This window comes from Onychomys torridus, chromosome 2, assembly GCF_903995425.1.
Source record: "Onychomys torridus chromosome 2, mOncTor1.1, whole genome shotgun sequence".
Classification (NCBI taxonomy): domain Eukaryota; kingdom Metazoa; phylum Chordata; class Mammalia; order Rodentia; family Cricetidae; genus Onychomys; species Onychomys torridus.
The window spans coordinates 124,835,553-124,856,978 of record NC_050444.1 but is presented as its reverse complement, the minus strand read 5'-3'; the positions used below and the strand labels follow the sequence as shown (position 1 = coordinate 124,856,978).

Below are 21,426 nucleotides of genomic sequence, written 5' to 3'. Positions count from 1 at the left end.
TTAACCGAGGACCTCAGGGATGGTACCGGATTTTCTTCCTTGTTTTATTTTTAGAAATCCTATTAAAGAACGGCGTGGTAGGGTGTGGAGCTCACCTTGCACCCTGGGAAGTAGCAGAATCCATTCAAGGTCATTTTCAGCTGAAAAAGAAAAGAGACTGTAGGGGGCAAGTATTTCCTGGTCTTTTGTTCTTGAAAAGAAACTTTAACATTTGAATTCCTTTATCTAAAGGGGTCTGGGAGGTGCCTGACCTTGGATAGTCTTTTACATCCGTTATCTTGTGCTGTTTTGACTTGATCACCCACCTGATTTTACTGGATCTGAACTAGCTCTCTCTCTCCTCGGCATGGATCCCGGAAATAATATATGTACATTAAATGAAATAAGATGGTCTTAGTGGAGCGGAGGCTAGCTTCAAACCACTTTTTGGAGGATGACCTTGAACTTCTGACCCTCCTGGCTCCACTTCTCCAATGCTTGCCTTTTATCCGGAGGCCGAGGTAGGCGGATCTCTGTGAGTTCCGGCTTTTACACAGAGAGACTGTCTCGAAACAAACAAACAAAAAAGTAAAATAAATAAAATAAAGGTCTGTGCTGTTTCGTTTTTGAAATTTTATTGTGTGCGCGTGTCATGTGTGTATGGGGTCGGTTGTCCCCTTCCGCCTTCGTGTGGGTTCCGGAGATGGAACTCAGGTCATCGGGCCTTGCACGTGCTTCTTTCTGCTCGCTGATCCAGGTCAGCAGTCCCTGGAAATATTTCGTGTAATTGACATCTAGGAGTGGAAACGCGACTGGCGTCTTACTTCCAGGGCCAAGGCCTCCGGAAGTTCATTTTAACTTATTAAAGCATTTAAAAATCTGGGACATGGTAGAGTTCTTGCCTACAACGTGTAAAGCTCTAGGTTCCATCTCTAACTTGCTCCAAAACAAAACAAAACATTAAAACTTCAAGAAGGGCGGCGGTGGCACACTCCTTTAATCGCAGCGCTCAGCAGACGGAGGCAGGTGGATCCCTAAATTCAAGGCCAGCTCCTGAGTTCCAGTTTCCAGGGACGGGGTGAATAGGAGTTGGGTGGCCGAGCCTAGCTAGCGAGCACCATTGGCCGTCGGGCCGGGGGCGGGGTCCCGTCGGGCGGGCGGGCGCTTCAAACGCCCTGCGCCCTTCGCTGCGCTCTCCGCGGGTGAGCTTTGGCGCGACGCGGGCGGTGGGGTTCGCGCGGGCGGGGTCGCCATGGTCCATTTCTTGCACCCGTTGCTGTGGCCGCGGGTCCTCGTCCTGCCCGACGCCCAGGAGGACGCGCGGGGCCGCGGCGTGGTGCAGGTGAGTGCGGCCGGGCCCGGGCGCCCGCGAGCTGCTGCGGGCGGGGCGGGGCCGCCTCCTCCCGGCGGCCGGTGGTGACGGTCCGGGGGAGACTCCAGGCGCTCCCACACTGCGCGCCCGCGGACCCCGCCAGCTCCTGTCCTCAGACCCCGCCCGTGGGTCTCCCCAGAGCCTGCTCCCCTGATCCCACCCAGCCCTTTCCTTCAGCCCCCGCAGCCCTTCTTGGGCCCACAGCCCCTCCTCCGCTGCCCACCCACCCATCCTCTCCGTACTGCAGAGAAGGCGGAGACCGAAGTCCCCAGTGTGCTGACCCTGGGTGGCGCGCGGAGCACCCGGGGATGAGAACTCGGGCGCACCCCTGTAGTTACCCCGGAGTTTGGGGGCCCGGGCTCGAGGGAAGGAAGCCGTCTGGTCGAGATGGTGGTTTGGGTTTGGTGGTTTTGGATGTTGAGGTGAATCTTGGTAGTCTGCTTTTCCACTGAGGTACACCCAGCTCTTGGAAAGTGTGTGTGTGTGTGTGTGTGTGTGTGTGTGTGTGTGTGTGTGTGTGTGTGTGTGTGTGTGTGTGTGTCAGAGACTGAGACTGAGACAGAGAGACAGTGACCGAGACCCTGTGTATCCCAGACTGGCCCCTACCTCAGTTCTTCAGTTCTACCGCAATCTCCTGAGCGGTGGGATTGCAGTGGCCTGACAGTATGGCCAGACCTTTGAATTTTTTCCCCTCGAACTCACAGAGATCCTCGTGCGCATAGCTCAACCCTCTGGTTTTACAGGTTTATGTAAAAATTGAGTTGCATTTGCAAATACATAAAATTGACTCTTGTATATCAGTTTTGCATTCTCCTGCCTGCCAGAAGTTACTTATTTTCCCCAGGTTTTTGGTTGTTTTGTTTTTTGTTTTTTGTTTTTTTTAACTTTTTGCATGTATGTGGAGATCAGAAGACAGCTTATTGGTAATATGTTCTCTCCTTGCACTATGTAGATTTTGAGGGTCAAGCTCAGGTGTTCGGGTACCTTTGCTGACCCATCTTTCTGGGTCCCTACTTTATTTTTTGGTCCCCCCCCCCCCCAAGAGCTAAGGACCGCACCCAGTGCTAGGCAAGTGCCCTACCACTGAGCTAAATCCCCAACCCCAACAAGATCACCTTGTTTGTTTGTTTGTTTTGTTTTGTTTTGTTTTGTTTTTAGAGACAGGGTTTCTCTGTAGCTTTGCGCCTTTCCTGGAACTCGTTTTGTAGACCAGGCTGGCCTCACAGAGATCCGCCCTGCTCTGCCTCCCGAGTGCTGGGCTTAAAGGCGTGCGCCACCACCGCCAGGCTTCCCTACTTTATTTTGAAGTATGGGTATGAGGCTGGTGAGGTGGCTCAGTGGTTAAGAGAGGACATGGGTTGGGTTCCCAGCTCCCGTGTGTGCACATGAGTGCAGGTGCCCTCAGCCCGGGGGAATATGGTCGGTTCTCCATCTAGAGTTGCAGGCAGATATGGGTGCTGGGAACTGAATCGTGGTCCTGTGGAAGAGCGGTGTGCCATCTCTTAGTCCCTCTTTTTACTTTTTTCAGTAATAAGATCCTACCCTAGATCAGGCTGGTCTGGAACTCACTAACTAGTTCTTGCTGGCCTTGCATTCCCAACAATCTTCCTGTGTCATACAACTGCGAGAATTACAGGCTTGTGTCATAACATCCTGCTTGGAGTGTGTGTGTGTGTCTGTGTCTGTGTCTGTGTCTGTGTGTCTGTCTGTCTTGCCACGTCCAAATGACACTGGACACCGCGTCTTTTTGCTTGGCTTCTAGGATCGACTGCCTTGCCTTTGTACTTGCAAGGCAAGCATTTTACCAACTAGACAATCTCCTCACCGCTCTAAGGTTTTAACTCATATGCATATCTGTTTCTTTGGGTGTTCTAGAGCTCTTTGTATACCTCCATGTTTATCAAAGGGTTAATTCATAGGTGGTGGTGGCAGACCAGCCTGGTCTAGAGTGAGTTCCAGGACAGCCAGGGCTACACAGAGAAACCCTGTCTTGAAAAACAAAACAAACAGGGCTGGAGAGATGGCTCAGAGGTTAAGAGCACTGGCTGCTCTTCCAGAGGTCCTGAGTTCAATTCCCAGCACCCACATGGTGGCTCACAACCATCTGTAATGAGATCTGGTGCCCTCTTCTGTGTACATAATAAATAAATAAATCTTTTTAAAAAAAAAATAAAAACAAACAAAAAAGGAAGGTGACATTCCCAGGACTTAAACAGATTGCTGGCTTTGGTAACATCTATCAAGGAATTTATTCTCTATTCAATTTATCAAATTTATCGGAATGGAATCTTAATAGAGTTTTAAATTATTTTTAAAAAATTATTTCTTTTTGGTTTTTTGAGACAGGGTTTCTTTGTGTAGCTGTGTAGATCAGACTCACAGAGATCCACCTTCCTCTGCCTTCCAAGTGCTGGGATTAAAATTGTGTGCCACTACTACCCGGCTTAAGTTATCTTTTTAATATATTGGTATCTGTAAATTTTTTTTTTGGTTAGTAATAACATTAAATCTTCAACTCACATGCACACGCATACACACACCATCTTTTGGCTTTGGATTCCTGGAGAACCTTTTTTTTTCCCCCTGGGTCATATCTTTCTAATTTCCCTTATTTTGCTCACTTGATGTGTAGTTTGGCTTTTGGTTGGTTGTCCTTGTCGTCTTGTATGTCCTAGGCTTGCCTCCAGCTCCCTATGTAGCTGAATGTGCCCTTGAACCTGTAACTCCTGCCTCTATGTCACAAGTGCTGGGGTTACAGATTTGGACCTGTAATTTTTTTTTTCCCTCTGTGTAGCCCCAGCTGTCCTGGAACTCACACTGTAGACCAGACTGGTATTGAACTCACAGAGATCCACCTGCCTTTGCCTCCTGCAGTGCTGGGATTAAAGGCGTGCATCATCACTGCCTGCCAGTACCCACGCTCACCCACTACATACACATGGGACACATATATACAGGCATGACCCGCCCTGCAGGCCAGGTTATTAGGTCGGACCCGAGGAGGCACCTCCTGAAAGACCAATGGGGGCGAGAGAGGAAGGAGACCAGGCGCATAAAGAAAGACAGAGTCAGTCTGAGTCACGTCAAGGTCTCGTTTATTGCAAAGGGAAGCAAGCTTATATACTGGTGGATATGAGGGGAAGGGAGGGAGATGAAAAAATTGTTAGGAAAGGATTCAGGACGAGGTCTGTTTGGTCCAGTGCTTGAGCAACTGATCAATCAATTAGAAAAGGGTTAGGGAGAGGTCTCTTTGGTCCAATGCTTGAACAACTGATCAATCAAATATATTCCAGGAAGTTAATCTAAAAGTACATTTTGTGGTTTTTCCGGGAATGATTGTTTTGCAAGTCAATGGGTGCAGTTATGCCAGATCATCCAAGCAAGAAAAGTCAAGGCGCAGCCATCCAATTTTTGGTTCCCAAAACAGGCAGAGCATTCATATATATATATAACAACACTTTTTAAAGAGCATATGTATTCTGTTATTGGTCACAACCTACAGATGTTAAGATGGTCAAAAATGTTAGTTGTGGGTTTGAGAAATGGCCCAGAGGTTGAATACATGCTGCTCTTGCAAATGTCTTGAGTTTTGGTTCTTAGCATCTATGTTGTGTGGCTTATAACTGCCTGTAACTGCAGCTCCAGGGGAGGTCTGATGCTCCTGACCTCGGTGAACACCTGCATTCATGTGCATGTAGCCACACACGGGCACACATACATAAAGCTTTTCAAAAAGTTAGTCTTGGGGCTGGAGAGATGGCTCAGAGGTTAAGAGCACCGACTGCTCTTCCAGAGGTCCTGAGTTCAATTCCCAGCAACCACTTGGTGGTTCACAACCATCTGTAATGAGATCTGGTGCCCTCTTTTGTATACATAGTAAATAAATAAATCTTTAAAAAAAATAAGTATTTTATTAGGTATGATGGTGCACGTCTATAATTCCAGCAGAGGCAGGAGACTCACTGCAGGTTCAAGACCAATCTGATCTATACAGCAAGTTGCAAGGCAGTTAGCCTTCCTCCTCAGTTTCTCTTGTATCTATGATTATAGGCTTCTCACACCAGGCCTGGCTTTATGCCCTTGCTTCATCCATCTCTTCTTCTTTTTTTTAATTTTCTTTTTGATACCAGGATTTCATTATATACTGGAGGAAGTTTCTTTTGTTTATTTTGGGTTTTTTGAGACAGGGTTTCTCTGTGTAGCTTTGCGCCTTTCCTGGATCTCACTTGGTATCCCAGGCTGGCCTCGAACTCACAGAGATCCTCCTGGCTCTGCCTCCTGAGTGCTGGGATTAAAGGCGTGCACCACCACTGCCCGGCTTATTTTTATTTTTTATACATCAGAAAGCATTTACACTATCATGAGTTTATCCATACTAATTTGTTTCATCACATGTAAAACTCTTAAAATTTAACTTTATATAACATGCAGGCAAAACACTCGTAAAGTGATTCTAAAGAAACAAAATTTAAGTAACATTCCTTGTTCTGCATCTGTGCTCTGGGTTTCCTCCACTTACATTACCTTTCCAGTGTTGTTTTCTACTTTGAACGTTCTTCTTTCTCCCTTGGTCACTCATCCCCTCCTTTTGTCCGTCCATCTGGTGGATTTTGTCTTTTCTTCTTGTTTCTTTTGTTTCCCTTTCTGCCTCTGTCTCCTGTCTGGGTTCTAGGCCCTGTGCTTTGTCAGTGGAGTCTCCCAATGTGTGGCCTCCCAGCTGCCACATCTATACCTCTCCTTGGGGCCTTTTTTTTTTTTTTTTTCAAAAGATTTATTTATTTAATATGTATACAGTGTTCTGTCTGCATACATGCAGAACACCAGCAGAGGGCACCGGATCTCATTATAGCTGTGGGTGCTGGGAACTGAACTCAGGACCTCTGGAAGAGCAGCCAGTGCTCTCAACCTCTGAGCCATCTCGCCAGCCCCTCCTTGGTGCATTTTTCAGTGTCATGTCTGGTATCCCCTAGTGTGAACGCTGAGGATTTATGCTAAGGCACGAGGCCTAATCTTACTCACTGGGACAACATGACTGAATCCTTAGCTCTTAGAAGGTGGAGGCAGGAAGATTGCTGAGTTTGATCAGCCGACCTCCACAATGAGACCCCGTCTCAAAATATCCCCCAAGTGGCATACTCCGACTGATGCTTGTGTCTCTTCCAACACTCGTCACAGTAACTCAGGTGTGCTCGGGAAATGGCCATACGATTTTCCTGGCACAGATTCAGGGCCAGCGCCACCCAGGTAGTTCATGGCTACATTTGGATTTGAAGCAATTGCTGCAGTTCCTCAGTGTCCTACAGAGTAAAATCTAAGAATAGGAAAAGTGTGTGGTTAGCCCAAGGAGCAAATACTTGCACCAGCAGAAATAGACTGGAGACAGTACCAGAGTTTAATGGTGACTCGTCCCTCTGAAATCATTCCCCTTCAGCTCGTGGCTATAGGAATGAGGAATCACCCACAGGATCTGCCAGTGCAGTTCATGGCCAGTGCTTGTGTCCTCAACCTCACCCGCCAGGGCCTGGCCAGGGGCATGCCTATCCGTCTGCTGTCGGAGGTCACCTGTCTGCTCTTCAGAGCAATGAAAAATTTCCCCTACTACCAACAGGTAATTTCAATTAAAATATTGACTGACATTGAACCTTAGAGCAGATAGAGGGAAACTCTGTATTACTGAATTGCAGTTTTTATTCTTTTATAGATAAAATAGGACTTGATATTATAGAAAAAAGTAGGAAATATGAATAAGCAATGAAGCTAGAATCATTTACTCAGAGAGCTGGGCGTGGGTGGTGCATGCCTTGAATCCCAGTACTCAGAGGCAGAGGCAGGCAGATCTCTGAGTTTGCTGCCAGCTTGGTCTATGAGCGAGTTCCAGGACAGCCAGAGCCACACAGAGAAACCCTGTTTCAAAATACCAAAAATACAGAAATAAAAAGACATTTACTAAGAAGCATCCACTAACATTGTCAGGCCATTGTCAGGCCAAGTGCATTTGCACTTGGGAGGCAGGGTAAGTAGGATGAGAAGTTCAGGTATTCTCTGCTGCTACTTACAGAGTTCAAAGCCCAACAGGGCTACATGAGGTCCCATTTCAAACAAACAGAAATCCAAGGGGAAAAAAGAAAGTTGAGTTGGGCAACAAGATAAAAGTTAGCACTTAGCAGGTCAAAGTGCAAGCTTAAGACCTGATTTTGATCCTTGAGACTCATATGATGGAAAGAAAAAACCCAGCTCCTATAAGGTGCTTTCTGATCTGTGCGCACGCGCGCGCACGCGCGCGCTCACACACACACACACACACACACACACACACACACACACACTGAACTTAAACGTGAATGTTCCTAGTACCTTAATTTGAAATCATCAAAAGGTGGAATGACCCAAGTGTCTCAACAACAGATGAATAGACACTCAAATGTGATGTTTGAGTGAGTCCTGTCTAAGAAGAAAGAAGTGAGGTGCTGGTACGTGAAATATGGTTGACCCTAAAATACATGAGGGAAGCAAAACATGCTAAAAGAGTGAATGACATGGTTCCATTTAAATCTTGATTGCGTTGTGGTTATTCAGCAGCATAAATTTGTCTAATTGAAATGCATGATAGCTCTCAGGATGAAGGCACCTGCACCCTGGTAACCCAAGTTAGAGCTCCAGGACCCACATGATGGAAGAAGAGAGCTGGTTACTTCCAAGTTGTCCTCAGACCTCTACATGTGTGCAATGATGTGTACACCCAAATACACCCACCTACACACACACACACACACACACAAAAAAAAAAAAAAAAAAAAAAAAAAAAACAAAAAAACAAAAAACAAAAAACAAAAAACAACCTAATATAACTTTTTAAAAAATGGGTGTTGGGACTGGAGAGATGGCTCAGCAGTTAAGAGAACTGGCTGATCTTCCAGAGGACCAGGACTCAATTCCCAGCACCCACATGGCAGCTCACAACTGTCTGTAACTCCAGTTCCAAGAGATCCAACACCCTAACACAAACATACATGCAGGCAAAACACCAGTGCACATGAAATAAAAAAGATATATTAAAAAATGGAAGTTGGCCTTTTTTTGTTTTGTTTTGTTTTGTTTTGGAGACAGGGTTTGTCTGTGTAGTTTTGGTGCCTGTTCTGGATCTTGCACTGTAGACCAGGCTGGCTTGGAACTCACAGAGATCCACCTGGCTCTGCCTCCTGAGTGCTGGGATTAAAGGTGTGTGCCACCACCACGCAGCTGGGAGTTGGTCTTTAAGAGTACAATTCAGTTTTTATTCCAATTGTAGGAGTGAATTAAAATTGTGGAGAGGACTACATAAGTAGTGAGCTCTCCATAAAAAAGTGCTCTTTGGTCACACCAGCCACATGTCTTTACCTGCTCTGCATTTGCTTATGAGTGTTCATCCTTTCTTCCCCAAAAGTTACAGAAGAATTGCCTTCTCTCCTTAACCAGTTCCAGGATTCTTATGGATGTCCCATTTGACAGGCAAGTACAGATAAACATGGGATTGAGGCTAGCAGAGCTTGGTTACTCACATTCTTACTGGAATGTACTTCTCTTGGGCTTTCTCTGAAATGTTCTTATTTTCATTGCTAAGGCTTTAAGAGTTGACATTTTCACTTCTATTTTCAAAATTTTCCTTAGCATATATCATACACAGTTCTGGATTTCATTGTGGTATTTTCATACCTGTGTATAATGTGTTGATCTTGTTCATCCCCAATACTCTCTTGTTCCTGTCTACTCTGAGCCTCCCTCTTCCCAACTAGCCACTCTTCTTTCTACTGTTCATGTCTTTTTTTGTGTGAACAGTTAGCTTAATTAGGGCTGATTACAGGGACATGGGTGAGGGTTTACTTAGAGGCAGAGGCACGGGCAGCTTACCAGAGGCCACACCACTGAAGAGAACAGCCCTCCCTCTGCTATAAGCCACTAGCTGGATAGTCTAAGGGAGGGGAGGAACCCCAGGAGCCCTCTGCTGTCAGCCTTTAACTGTTTTTGGAAGGAGAATAAAGGATTTATTTTCACTTGTTATTTATAGCTTTATAAACTTCATGCACGTGTGAGAAGAATAATATTCTGCTTTTCAGGCTTGATGCTGCAAAGCTTGTCATGAGGTGGCTGTGCAGACGCGAGAACCCCAAGATGCAAACAATGGTAGTGAGCATCACCTCCTTCATAGCCCTGAAGGTAGTGTGTGTCAGCCGCCATTTCCTCCCTCTAGGTAGGCTTGGGAAAACGTGGGCATCTCACTTGGGTCTTCTGCTTGCTTTCAGCTCTTACCTGAGGAGACTGAACAGCTTCAGGAAGAGCTCATCATGACAGTCAAGGTGAGCTGATGAGCTGAGGTGATCACCACTCCTACCCCACCATGCTGGGGTTTGAACCCAGGGCCTTGTGCATGCTAGGCAAATACTCTACTGCTGAACTATATCCTTGGTCTGTAATATCTTTAAGAAAAAAGGAAGAAAGTTATGAATGAAGCTTTTGTTATTTATTTATTAATTATTATTATTATTTTATTTTTTGGTTTTTTGAGACAGGGTTTCTCTGTGTAGTTTTGCGCCCTTCCTGGAACTCGCTTTGTAGACCAGGCTTGCCTCTAACTCACAGAGATCCGCCTGCCTCTGCCTCCCGAGTGCTGGGATTAAAGGCGTGTGCCACCAATGCCTGGCTATTATTTATTTTTTTAATGACTTCTTTTTTAATGTATATGGATTTTTTTTTTTTTTTTATTGTTGGGTTTTTTTGAGATAAGGTTTTTCTGTGTAACAGCCCTGGCTGTGCTGGAACTCACTCTGTAGACCATACATACACTGAAACTCATGTATACTCACGAATACACACACACTCACACAGTAAATAAAAATGTAATTAAAAATACCTGCTTTGGGTGGAGAACCCAGGTCTGGCACTAGAGATCTTTGTATGTGGAGGTTGTGTACCTGTTTACAGGAGGCCAGCTGAGGAAGTTGGGTGTTGAGACAGGGTCTCCCACTGGGCTGGCAGCTAGCAACCCCTGGTGGTCTTCTCTCTACCACCCACAGCACTGGGTCGATGGTGTACGTGCGTGACACCAGGCCAGCTTTTTTTCTTTTTCTTTTTTTTTTCTTTGAGACAAGGTCTCTCTGTGTAGTTCTGGCTGTCCTGGAACTCAGTCTGTAGCCCAAGCTGGACTTGCACTCAGAGATCTGTCTGCCTCTGCTGCCCAAATGCTGGGATTAAAGGCGTGTGCCACCACAGCCATGCTCAGTCCAGCTTTTTCCATGGATGCTAAGAAGTGCTTTTTGTTTTTGAGACAGGGTCTCACTCAGTAGTTTTGGCAGACCTGGAACTTGATAGGTAGATCAGGCTTGTCTCTACCTGTCTTTGCTGGGATCAAAGTCATACGCCACCATGCTTAAGAAGTACTCTTGTTGAGGTGGCCAGGCATGGTGGTATAGGCATTTAATCCAGCACTAGGAAGCAGAGGCAGGGTGTTCTTTGTGGGTTCAAGGCCCTCCTGGTCTACATAGTGAGTTCCGGGACAGCCAGGGCTACCAAGCGAGACCCTGTCTCAAAACAAAAACAAGATTTATTTTTTGTATGTGTGGCACAGGTGTTTGTAGCCAGGCTGGGGCTGGACTGAAGGGCTCCATGCATGCTACAAATACTCTATCAACTGAGCCATATCCCTAGCCCCCACCTTTAGGGATCCTCTTCCCATATATATATATATATGGAGTGAGTTGGTCATGAGGTCGTTTAACTCTCTGTCTCTTTGGTTTTTAGGAACTTGTAACAATAGTCAGACAAAAGACGGCTGAGAATTTAGATGATGTCACCTTCTTGTTTACTCTGAAAGCACTCTGGAATCTTACAGATGAGTGTCCATTGGCCTGCAAGCACTTTATTGAGAATGAAGGATTGGCAGTCATCATCCAAGTCTTAGAGGTGGGAAGGTGGGCTTGTGTTTAGATGGGAAGTTCTTTTCTCCATGCTGTACTAACCCGTGCGTTCTCTTGACAGACGTTTTCCGTGTCCGTGATACAAAGCAGAGTACTTGGCCTTTTGGTAAGGTGACTTGTTTGAATTGATTTTAATTAAAACTAATCCTTACATAGGACCTACTTTGTGTTGGGCACTGTTGTAGTCAGTTTAGATGTTTAGATTCATTTAATCATTGTATTCTGAGCAAGCAGATAATCCTTATACAGTAGTGATCTGTTGCTGTGAACAACCTACAGCTTAGTGGCTTAAAATAACAGCAGTCTGGGGCTAGAGAGATGGCTCAGTGATTAAGAGTACTGATGGTTCTTCTGGAGGACCTGGGTTTGATTCCCAGCACCCACATGGCAGCTAACAGTCATCTGTAACTCCAGTTCTGGGGGATCCAGTGCCCTCTTCTAGCCTCTGTGAGCACTGCATGCACATGGTGCACAGACATACACAAAACTAAAAGTTAAAAAAAAAACATAGTATCTATCTCATGTACTGAAAACCCCGTAGATGGTGTGTGTTGTGTGTGCCTGTAATCTCAGCCCCAGGGAGGCTAACGAGTTTAAGGCCAGGCTGGGCTACGTAGGAAGATCCTGACTCAAAAATTAAAACCAAGCCGGGCGGTGGTGGTGCGCACCTTTAATCCCAGCACTCAGGAGGCAGAGGCAGGCGGATCTCTGTGAGTTCGAGGCCAGCCTGGTCTACAGAGTAAGTTCCAGGAAAGGTGCAAAGCTACACAGAGAGACCCTGTCTCGAAAAACCAAAAACAACAACAACAAAAAACAAAACAAAACAAAACAAAACAACAACAACAACAAATTAAAACCGACCAAACAAGAGAGATTGGGAAACAGCTTAGTTGGTAGAGTGCCTGTTGTGCAAGCCTAGGAACCTGAATTTGGATCCCCAGCACCCCTGTATAAAGCTGGATGTGGTGGTGCACACCTGTAACCCCAGCACTGAGGATGCAGAGGCAGGAGAGTTCCTGGGGCTCACAGCCAGTCTAGCCAACGTCTGTGTCCATGTTCAGTGAAGGATCTTGTCTGAATAAGTTAGGAAAAGAGTGATTGAGGAAGACACCAGATGTTGACCTCTGGCTTCCACACACATGTGCACTACACAAACATAACACACACAAACATATATACCTCTCCCCATAAGAACCAATGGGCCCATAGTTTGAGCTCAGCTCATGCTACAGTTCTGTTGTTTTGAGGGAGAGATTCCTGTGGCTGCAGGCTGAATAATGGCTGCAGGGTGATCTGACTCTGTCTGAGTTGGCACTGGTTGTCTGCTGAGTCTTGTGTCTCATAGCAGTCTCAGAGTCCCCAGAACTTTCCCAGCTCTGCCTGTATCCTGTTTGCTAATATCAGGCAATGCAGTTGATATGGTCAAGCTGAGATTAAGGGCAGTGGGTATGCTTTCATGACAGCCGTCTCATTGCTAAGGAATATCAGAAAAAAAATTATGTCAAGGGTAAGCAAGATTGTGTGTTCTGATTGCACTCTATCCACAGTCTACAGGCAGGACCCATTTGTCTCACCTCGTTGGTAAGAGGTAGGATGGAAACACAAACTCGGACAGCCAGGCTCCAGACCCTCCAATAGGAACCACTTACCTGTAATTCCAGATTGTCAAGGCAGTTAATTTTTCAGAAGCTTCTCAATTCCTGTGTCTATACTGCTTCTTGACCAAGATATCCCACAGTGTAGAAACTTGTTTCCAGAAGAGTTGGAATTTGGAGAGTGGGTGGAAAAAAAAAAAAGCAGTAGAAAATAATCCTGGAGAGTTGAATGGAAGCCTTGTATATCTCAGATGAGAAGCATCCTACCTGCAGGTATAACAGATATGCTTTTAGTCCGTCTGGGAGGTGGTAAACTGCTAAAGACTCACAAGGACTTTGGATACCCAGAGTATCCAATGGTAGCTTGTGTCTCTTTGTAGGGGACTAATGTCATATGAGCTCGACACTGAAATAGTGTTATTAACAAGGAGCAGCTTGAAGAAGGCTTGACTAATCTGTATCTCAAAACCAGAGCACTTGCTGCCTCAGACTTTACAGAAGTCACATAGACACACAAAAAGCTTCCACTGCCTCAGAATGTCAGTGAGCACCTGGCTGGAAAAGAGGGACATCCACAGTTCAAGGGACTTTAAGAGTTGAATAAGAAACTGACATCTTAGTCCTGCAGCCCCAGGAAATGAATTCTGAGTGAGGCTGGAAGTAGATTTGCTCACTGGAGCCTCAGGATGGATGAGGTTGAGACCCTGGGAGACCTCATTGTGGAGGCGGAGCTAAGTCAGGCCCTGCCTCTCGCCTCACAGGAGCTGCGAGGTAGTAAATGCGTGTTATTTTAAGCTAGTAAGTTTGTGGTAATTTATTACACAGCATAGAATGAATGCAGTAGGTTAAAAAAGACAAGTGCAGGACAGTGTTCGCTTTAAAATTGCACGATAGTGTGAAGCACTTGTGTTAGGCCGAGGGTCGAACTCTGAGTTCAAGCAGTGCACACTCGACAGGTTAGTCTTGCTGAGTGCCAAGTTCCTTCGCAGGATTAAACATTAACTGAGAGATAATACTGAGAAAGCTATTTTTCTCTCACATTGTGCCCAGCACTTAGTAGGTGCTTTACTTGGTTCTTTTCTATTAAAGATCATGTCCTTCATGAAGGGATGGGATTTGGGTCATAGGCCAAGTTCGGAGGGAGGGGGCCGGAGTAAGTTCTGGGACCGGGTCTAGAGGGCGCAGTAGGGAGGGTGCTGGTTCCTGATCCTTTCTCCCTTCCTGCCCTGCTGTGTCTTGCTGCCCTGTAGAACAACATAGCTGAACTCAGAGAGCTCTCTCCCAAGCTGGTGACAGAAGATCTGTTGAGACATATCATCAGCCTGCTCCGCAGCACCAATATAGAAGTGAGCTACTTAGCCGCGGGCGTGATAGCCCATCTGACATGTGACAAACAGCATTGGCTATCCCGTGACCTGCAGAGGAGTGATCTTCTCCAGAACTTGGTACAGGAATCATTCTTCTTTTAAAATTTATTTTATAATTTAATTTTACATATCAGCCATGGATTCCTCCCCCCTTCTCCCCCCAGCCCACCCCCCATTCCCATCTCCTCCAGGGCAAAGACTCCCCTGGGGATTCAGTTCAACTTGGTAGATTCAGGCAGGTCCAGTCCCCTCCTCCCAGGCTGAGCAAAGTGTCCCTGTGTAAGCTCCAGGTTCCAACCAAACAGCCAGCTCATGCACTAAGGACAGGTCCTGGTCCCACAGACTGGGTGCCTCCTAAACGGATCAAGCTATTCAATGGTCTCACTTGTCCAGAGGGCCTGATCCAGCTGGGGGCTCCTCAGCTATTGGTTCATAATTCATGTGCTTCCATTCGTTTGGCTGTTTGTTCCTGTGACAGGAATCATTCTTAACAAGATCGATTCGTCTGTTGCATTTTGCCACTCACCACTCAGCTCATTAAATGTCATTAGTGATAGTTCTTAGTGGTTTTGTGTTGTTTTTTTCTTTTCCTTTTTTTTTTTTTTTTTTGTCTGTTTGGATTTTGTTGTTTATTTTTGAAATGAGTCTCTGTGTAGCTCAGACTCTGCTTAAATTCATGGTGATTCTCCTGCCTCAGATTCACTGGACTTTTGGATTACACAGTGTGGGCTACTGTGCCTAGCTCTAACAGTAGTTTCAGGGTTTATATTTGTTTTTAATGGTGTGCAGGTATGTGTGTGTATGAATACTGCCTGCACACAAGTGCTTGGGACAGCCAGAAAAAGGCACTGGGTCCCTGAGTGCTGGAGTTGCAGGCAGATGTGAGCTGCCCAGAGTGGTGCTGGGAACCAGTTGTGGGTCCTCGACAAAAGCAGCAAGTGCTCTTTTAACTGCTGAGCCATTTTTCTAGACCCTAAAGTTTCGAATTTTAAAGTTTTCCTTGGAGGCAGTGAGATGTGTAATGAGTGGAATTTACCTGCTTGGGTTCAGGTTGGAGAGGGATGGATTAGGTGGAGCTTACCCAGAGAGGAAATGCACAGAAAGCCCAGGGAAGGAGGAAGCAGCTACCGGGCTGCCTCACCTTGACCAAGCATTTAGAGGGCTAGTTTAGTTTAGTATGGTGTCCTGCCCTTAACTGTTCATCAGGTTGCCTGTCAGGTTAGCAGAAGTCTAGGTCGGTCCTTTAGTCTTTTCAGCCAGATTCCTGGTGTTTGTTTCTCCAGGCAAGGCCTCACTCTGTAGCCTAGGCTGACCTGCAGTTCCTGGAAGTCCTCTTCCCTACCCTTGCCGGTACTGGCACTGTAGGCACTGGCCTGGCCCGGGCAGCCTTCTGTTTTCAATGGCACCCCTAATTCATTCCAGAAAGTACCTGGTGTGCCAGAGTTTTCTCCTCAGGAGTTCCATTCTTTTTGCTATTCTTTGTTTGTTTGTTTTCTTTTTTTATGACAGGGTTTCTCTGTGTAGACCAGGCTGTCCTGGAACTCACTTTGTAGACCAGGCTATCCTGGAACTCAGAGATCCACCTGCTTCCCGAGTGCTGGGATTACAGGCGTGCACCACCACTGCCCATTCACTCATATTTTTAACTTCACCCAGTGCTACATCTGTTAAACCAATTGCTTCTCAATCTACTTTGTTTTCTGTTTGCTTCTATTTTAAACCCTGTGAACATTTATTTTGCCAGTCTCTTCTTGCAGTGAAGATGGCTTTTTGTAAATGTCCTGGTGAAATGTAGTAGCTTTCTGTTCATCTTTTGCAAGAAGAAAGGATGGGTCCTTTGTTTAAAAAAACAAAACAGATTTACCATTCTGTTAATATAAGAATTAAGGAAAGTGTATAGATAAATTCACACTCAATCTGCTATCTTAAAAAGAAGTCTTTGCTTTGTTTGAAAAAAATTTTTGTAGCTTTACTTTCATTTTATACGCACAGATACTTTGCCTGCATGTATGTCTCTGCACCATGTGTGCGGAGCCTGTGAAGGTCAGAAGAGGATGTCCTATTCCCTGGGGCTGGAGTTACAGACAGCCATGAGCCACCCTGTGGGTGCTGGGCCTCTCGAGAGCAGTCAGTGCTCATTTCTCCAGCCTGGCTTTTTAAAAATTTATTTTAATTGTATGTGTATGAATATTTGCTTGTCTGTCTGTCTGTGTACCACACATGTATCTGGTGCCTGTGGAGGCCAGAAGAGGGTGCGGATCCCCTGGAACTGGAGTTTCAGATGGTTGAGAGCCACCGTGTGGGTTCTGGATTCAAAAGCAACAAGTGTTTTACTGCTGAGTCATGTCGCTGTCCCCTTACTTCTCACTGTACTGGGCACTGATTCCAAAAGGCTTCACAAGCTGGGGAAGCACTCTGCCATGAGTTCTCACACCCCAGCCTTCTTCCACTGCAGTGTTTTCCACAGGAAGTTGTTCATACATTCTACACACAGTGGTTGGTTATCTAGTTGATCTGGCAAACAGGTATATCTAAGATTTTAAAATCAGCCTCATATTAAAAAAACGGTTGTTTCAAATATGTATAAGTAAGATGTGAAATAGCCTATTGTGGTAATTTTTAAGTAATAGAATTAAACAATAGAACATAACACTCTGGATTTCTTCCTCTCTTTTGGAGTGCAGCGTGTAACCATCGAGAATTGGCCAAGTTCACGGTGTAAGATGTCAGCATTGGTGACCTACAGGTAATCTGAAAGTATTGCAGCACCTAGTCTTGCCTTTTGTTTAGTCTACAGTGATAAAGTGTTGTGTCAACAGGTAGCCTCTGTTCAGATCCTGTGATTCCTCTTGGTAAATTCTAAGAAAAGCATTAAGACTTAAGTTTTCCTTAGGAAGAGATTGACAGTGTGCAATTGTTCATATAAAATGAGACAGTGAATATGTAGTGTCATATGAAATGCTGTTTCTTAAATGACCCCCCCTCCCAAATACAGACTGCACAATACATCTGTCTCCATGAAGAACAGACTCTGTAGGGGAATACTGAAAAATCTTATACCTGGGAGTTCTAAATTGACATCTCTGTATCTTTTTAGATCTTTCAAAGCATTTTCCCCACTCCTTGGCAACTTCTCTCAGCCAGAAGTTCAGCTCTGGGCACTCTGGGCCATGCATCATGTCTGCAGTAAAAACCGTAGGTATTCAATGTGCACTCAGCAGATGTCTTCCAGCTAATATCCTGAGTAATGAATGAGTTTAGATTTGATTTTAAGAAAATGTTCTACAGAACAAAACCTAACAAAAACTGTAAAGCTGGGCAGTGGTGGTGCATTTAATCCCAGCACTCGGGAGGCAGAGGCAGGTGTACCTCTGTATTCTAGGCCAGCCTGGGCTACAGAGTGAGTTCTAAGGAAAGCCAGGACTACACAAAGAAACCCTGCCTCAAAAAGCAACAACAACAACAAAAAGAAAATGTTCTCCTGGGTCAAGGGAGCTGACTCAGCGGGTATAAGCATTTGCTACACAACCTGAGTTGGATCTCCAGAACCTGTCTGTCTTGTCAGTGTTCTGTTGCTGTGAGGAGACATCATGACCACAGCAACCCTTATAAAAGAAAGCATTTCCCTGGGGACTCGATTGCAGTTTTAGAGGGTTAGTCAGTATCATCATGGCAGAAAGCAGATAGGCATGCAGATGGAGCAGCAGCTGAGAGCTGTACATCCTGATCCATGGCAACAGGCAGAGACTGGACCTGTCATGGGCTTTTGAAACCTTAAAGCCCATCCCCAGTGACACACCCCCTCCAAAGTAACACCCACAAGGCCATACCTCCTAATACTTCCCAAACAGTTCCACTAACTGGGAACCAGGCATTCAAGCATAAGGGCCATTCTCATGAGAACTCCACACACATGCCATGGAGTGTTGGACTGCATGTGCACATATGTCCACAGACACAAATCCACAAACAAAATTACTAAAGGGGCTACAGTAGCAGCTCTCAACCTGTGAGTAATGACCCCTGTGGGGGTTCAATGACCCTTTCTTTTTTTTTTTTCCTGAGACAGGGTTTCTCTGTGTAGCTTTGTGCCTCTCCTGGAACTCACTCTGTAGACCAGGCTGGCTGGCTCTGCCTCCCGAGTGCTGGGATTAAAGGTGTGCACCACCACTGCCCGCTGATTGACCCTTTCACATGGGTTGCATATCAGATATCCTTCATATCATATATTTACATTACAATTCATAACAGTGGCAAAATTACAGTTATGAAATAGAATGAAAATAATTTACTAAAAAATTAATTAATTAGTTAATTAATTATTTTGGTTTTTCGAGACAGGGTTTCTCTGTGTAGCTTTGTGTCTTTTCTGGAACTCACTTTGGAGACCAGGTTAGCCTCAAACTCACAGAGATCTGCCTGCCTCTGCCTCCCAAGTGCTGGGATTAAAGGCGTGCACCACCACTGCCCGGCCAGAAAATAATTTTATAGATGGAGGTCACCACAACATAAGAACTATGTTAAAGGGCTGCAGCGTTAGGAAGGTTGAGAACTCTGGGCTAGAGAGAATACTTAGTTTTCTTCCAGAGAACCCAGGGTTTGGTTTCTGGCACTCACCTTCAGGTAACATACCATCTAATTCCATCTACAGGGGATCTGTCACTCTTTTTTGGCCTGTATAGGTACTTACATGCACACACAAATTGTTAAAAATTTTAAAGTAAACCTAAAATTATTAGATAAAATAAAAAAAGATTATTCATCCTTGTCTGCTCTGTTTAACCATTGCTAAAAGCAAAGTGGAAATGTCTTAGAGTTTTTTAAAAAGCTACAGAATTACAAGCACATCTGGGAGTGGATGTCTAGTAGCAGAGACATCCTGTTCCTGCTCCTCACAGGTCAGGATGAGCTAATGCTGCTCTTCCTTTTTTGTCGTCAGGTGCTGAGGGTTGGACTCGGCCTTGGACATGCTAGGCACCAAACAGAACTGGCCTCATTCTGTGCATGCAACCCTACAGCTTGCTTTTCCTTAGTCACTTATCACTAATACTCTAATACGTGTTGTTTGAGACAGGGTCTCTCCAGGTAGCCCTGAATGTCCTGGAACTTGCTATGTACAAAAGGTGTGTACTACCATGCCTGGATATGTTTTTATTTTATGCGTATAGGTGTTTTTGCCTGCATATATGACTGTTTATCATGTATGTGCAGGGCCTATAAATGCTGGAAGAAGGTATCATGCCCTGGCACTGGAATTCTAGACAAGCCCTCTGGAAGAGCAGTCCAGTGCTCTCAGCTGCCGAGCCACCTCTTCAGCCCCAACAGCTTCTTTTCCTTATTCTGGTTCCAAGATCCTTCCTTCACTTTTATCCATTCAGCCTGACATTTAGAATCTTTATATACATACAGTACATGCAGGAACCTATGGGGGCCAGAAAAGAGGGTGTTGGAATTCCTGAACCTAGAATTACAAGTGGTTGTGGACTGCCCTGTGGGTGTTAGGAACTGCGTAACAGGATGGAATGACCACTTGTGGTTAAGAGGAAGGATTTTTATTGTAGATATGAGGAGGAGAACAGCCAGAGGCATCTGCAAGAGTCCCGAGCAGAAAAAGTAGACTGAAGATGGCCAGCAGGCTGGACATGGCCAGGGCCATCTGCAAGAGAGGGGAGACCAGCAGGGGACCAAGAAGCAGAGAGAGCACAGGCATGAAAACATTGAATGGCAGGGTTGTTAGGGGAATGAGTATCTGCGGGAGGGAAGCCCAGGAAGGAGCTGGAGGGAATTTACTGTAGGGGAGGAGAAGAGAAGGGCAGAATTTTGAACCCTAACAGTTACTTTTGATACTGAGGGAGGCCAGAATGAGCTTTGATATGCTAATGGCACCACAGGTAGCCGTCTGTCCCTTCTGCCAAAGGTAAGAGACATTTTTAGTGGATAAAAACCAGCTTCACAAGTTCCTGAGAATGCTGGCTTTTATCCAACCACCACAAATCCTCCTATAATCCTGGCTGAGCTCATTGCTGCTCTTTAGAGTTTGGGGAATTGCAGTTTTCTTTGGGGCTATATGAGGAGCCAGAAAAAGTGAGCGCTGTTAAAACTGCTGAGACTTTTCTCCAGCTCTGCTGTGTTCTTTTTTTTTCCCCAAAAGCTAGACCTAAAGGTGTTTGAAGCATGGAGTTGTCTAGATAAAAACACAGTACAATGATATGGTCAGGTTTGTGTAGCAAATGCTTATACCCGCTGAGTCAGCTCCCTTGACCCAGGAGAACATTTTCTTTTTGTTGTTGTTTTTTGAGACAGGGTTTCTTTGTGTAGTCCTGGCTTTCCTAGAACTCACTCTGCATAGCCCAGGCTGGCCTAGAATACAGAGATACACCTGCCTCTGCCTCTCAAGTGCTAGGATTAAATGCACCACCACTGCCCAGCTTTACAGTTTTTGTGTCACCATATCATCTGGAATTGACTCATTTTTTTTTTTTTTTTAAACCTCTTAATTCCCAGGCCATGAGACTTTAATCTTTTCACTGTGAATGTGGTGAACTGGGAACATTTAAAATGCCAGTTGTCCACAGATTGTCTTTGTTTTTCTTTTAGCTAGCAAATACTGCCAACTGTTGGTAGAAGAAGGAGGACTACAGCTCGTGTGTGATATCCAGGAGCATGGTCAGGCCGATGCCCAGGTGAGGCAGATGGCGGCCTCCATCCTAGAGGACTTCAGGATGTACTTCACAAGCTACCAGAGACCCCCACAGTCCCAGTGCTCTTTCTGACCTAGGGGCCTTTGAGGGATGCTGCTTAAGGACAGGGCTTCTGCCTTTGGGTAATGGAATTTTGAAACCAGTTGTTGGTGTTTATGAACTGACTGTCCTTGGCGGGTTTTGTGTGGTTTTTTCTGTTACAAAAAGGTGTGGGGTCCTATACCTGCAGAACAGGGAGCCAAGACTGGAGGGAGATTGGTGTTGCTACAATCCCTCCGAGGCTCCAGGTTATGATAGGAAGGTGACCCCTGCTGCGGGGAGGGGCAGCTGTTACTGCTGTTTTGCTTGTTTATATCAAAATACTTTTGAGAGGTAAAAGGGGACAAAACAAGCCGGGTTTTACTACGTAGCCTAGACTGGCCTTGAGCTCAGCAATCCTATTGCTTCAGTGCTGGGTTGGTT

General features: G+C 45.5%; 1 protein-coding gene and 2 non-coding genes across 3 annotated transcripts; 2 read left to right on the top strand and 1 right to left on the bottom strand.

Moving 5' to 3' along the window:
• Positions 1-1,231: 1,231 nt before the first annotated feature.
• Positions 1,232-21,036, top strand: LOC118577957 (protein zyg-11 homolog A-like). Its single transcript, XM_036178587.1, has 11 exons — positions 1,232-1,321; positions 6,783-6,959; positions 8,775-8,839; positions 9,445-9,544; positions 9,631-9,684; positions 11,126-11,287; positions 11,363-11,407; positions 14,147-14,341; positions 16,948-17,009; positions 17,361-17,458; positions 20,861-21,036. Exons 1-11 carry the CDS (start codon positions 1,232-1,234, stop codon positions 21,034-21,036), a joined length of 1,224 nt encoding a protein of 407 aa, XP_036034480.1.
• Positions 5,687-5,749, bottom strand: LOC118579011. The gene has a single exon (XR_004944383.1). It is a non-coding gene; the product is annotated as a small nucleolar RNA Z39 (small nucleolar RNA).
• On the top strand, positions 15,989-16,112 carry LOC118579018. Its single transcript, XR_004944390.1, has one exon.
• Positions 21,037-21,426: the final 390 nt, after the last annotated feature.

Coding starts and splice junctions, on each gene's coding strand:
- LOC118577957 (XM_036178587.1), top strand. CDS start 1,232: ATGGTCCATTTCTTGCACCCGTTGCTGTGGCCGCGGGTCCTCGTCCTG. Junction 9,685..11,125: donor AGCTCATCATGACAGTCAAG/GTGAGCTGATGA, acceptor TTTGGTTTTTAG/GAACTTGTAACAATAGTCAG. Junction 17,010..17,360: donor TCAGCATTGGTGACCTACAG/GTAATCTGAAAG, acceptor GTATCTTTTTAG/ATCTTTCAAAGCATTTTCCC.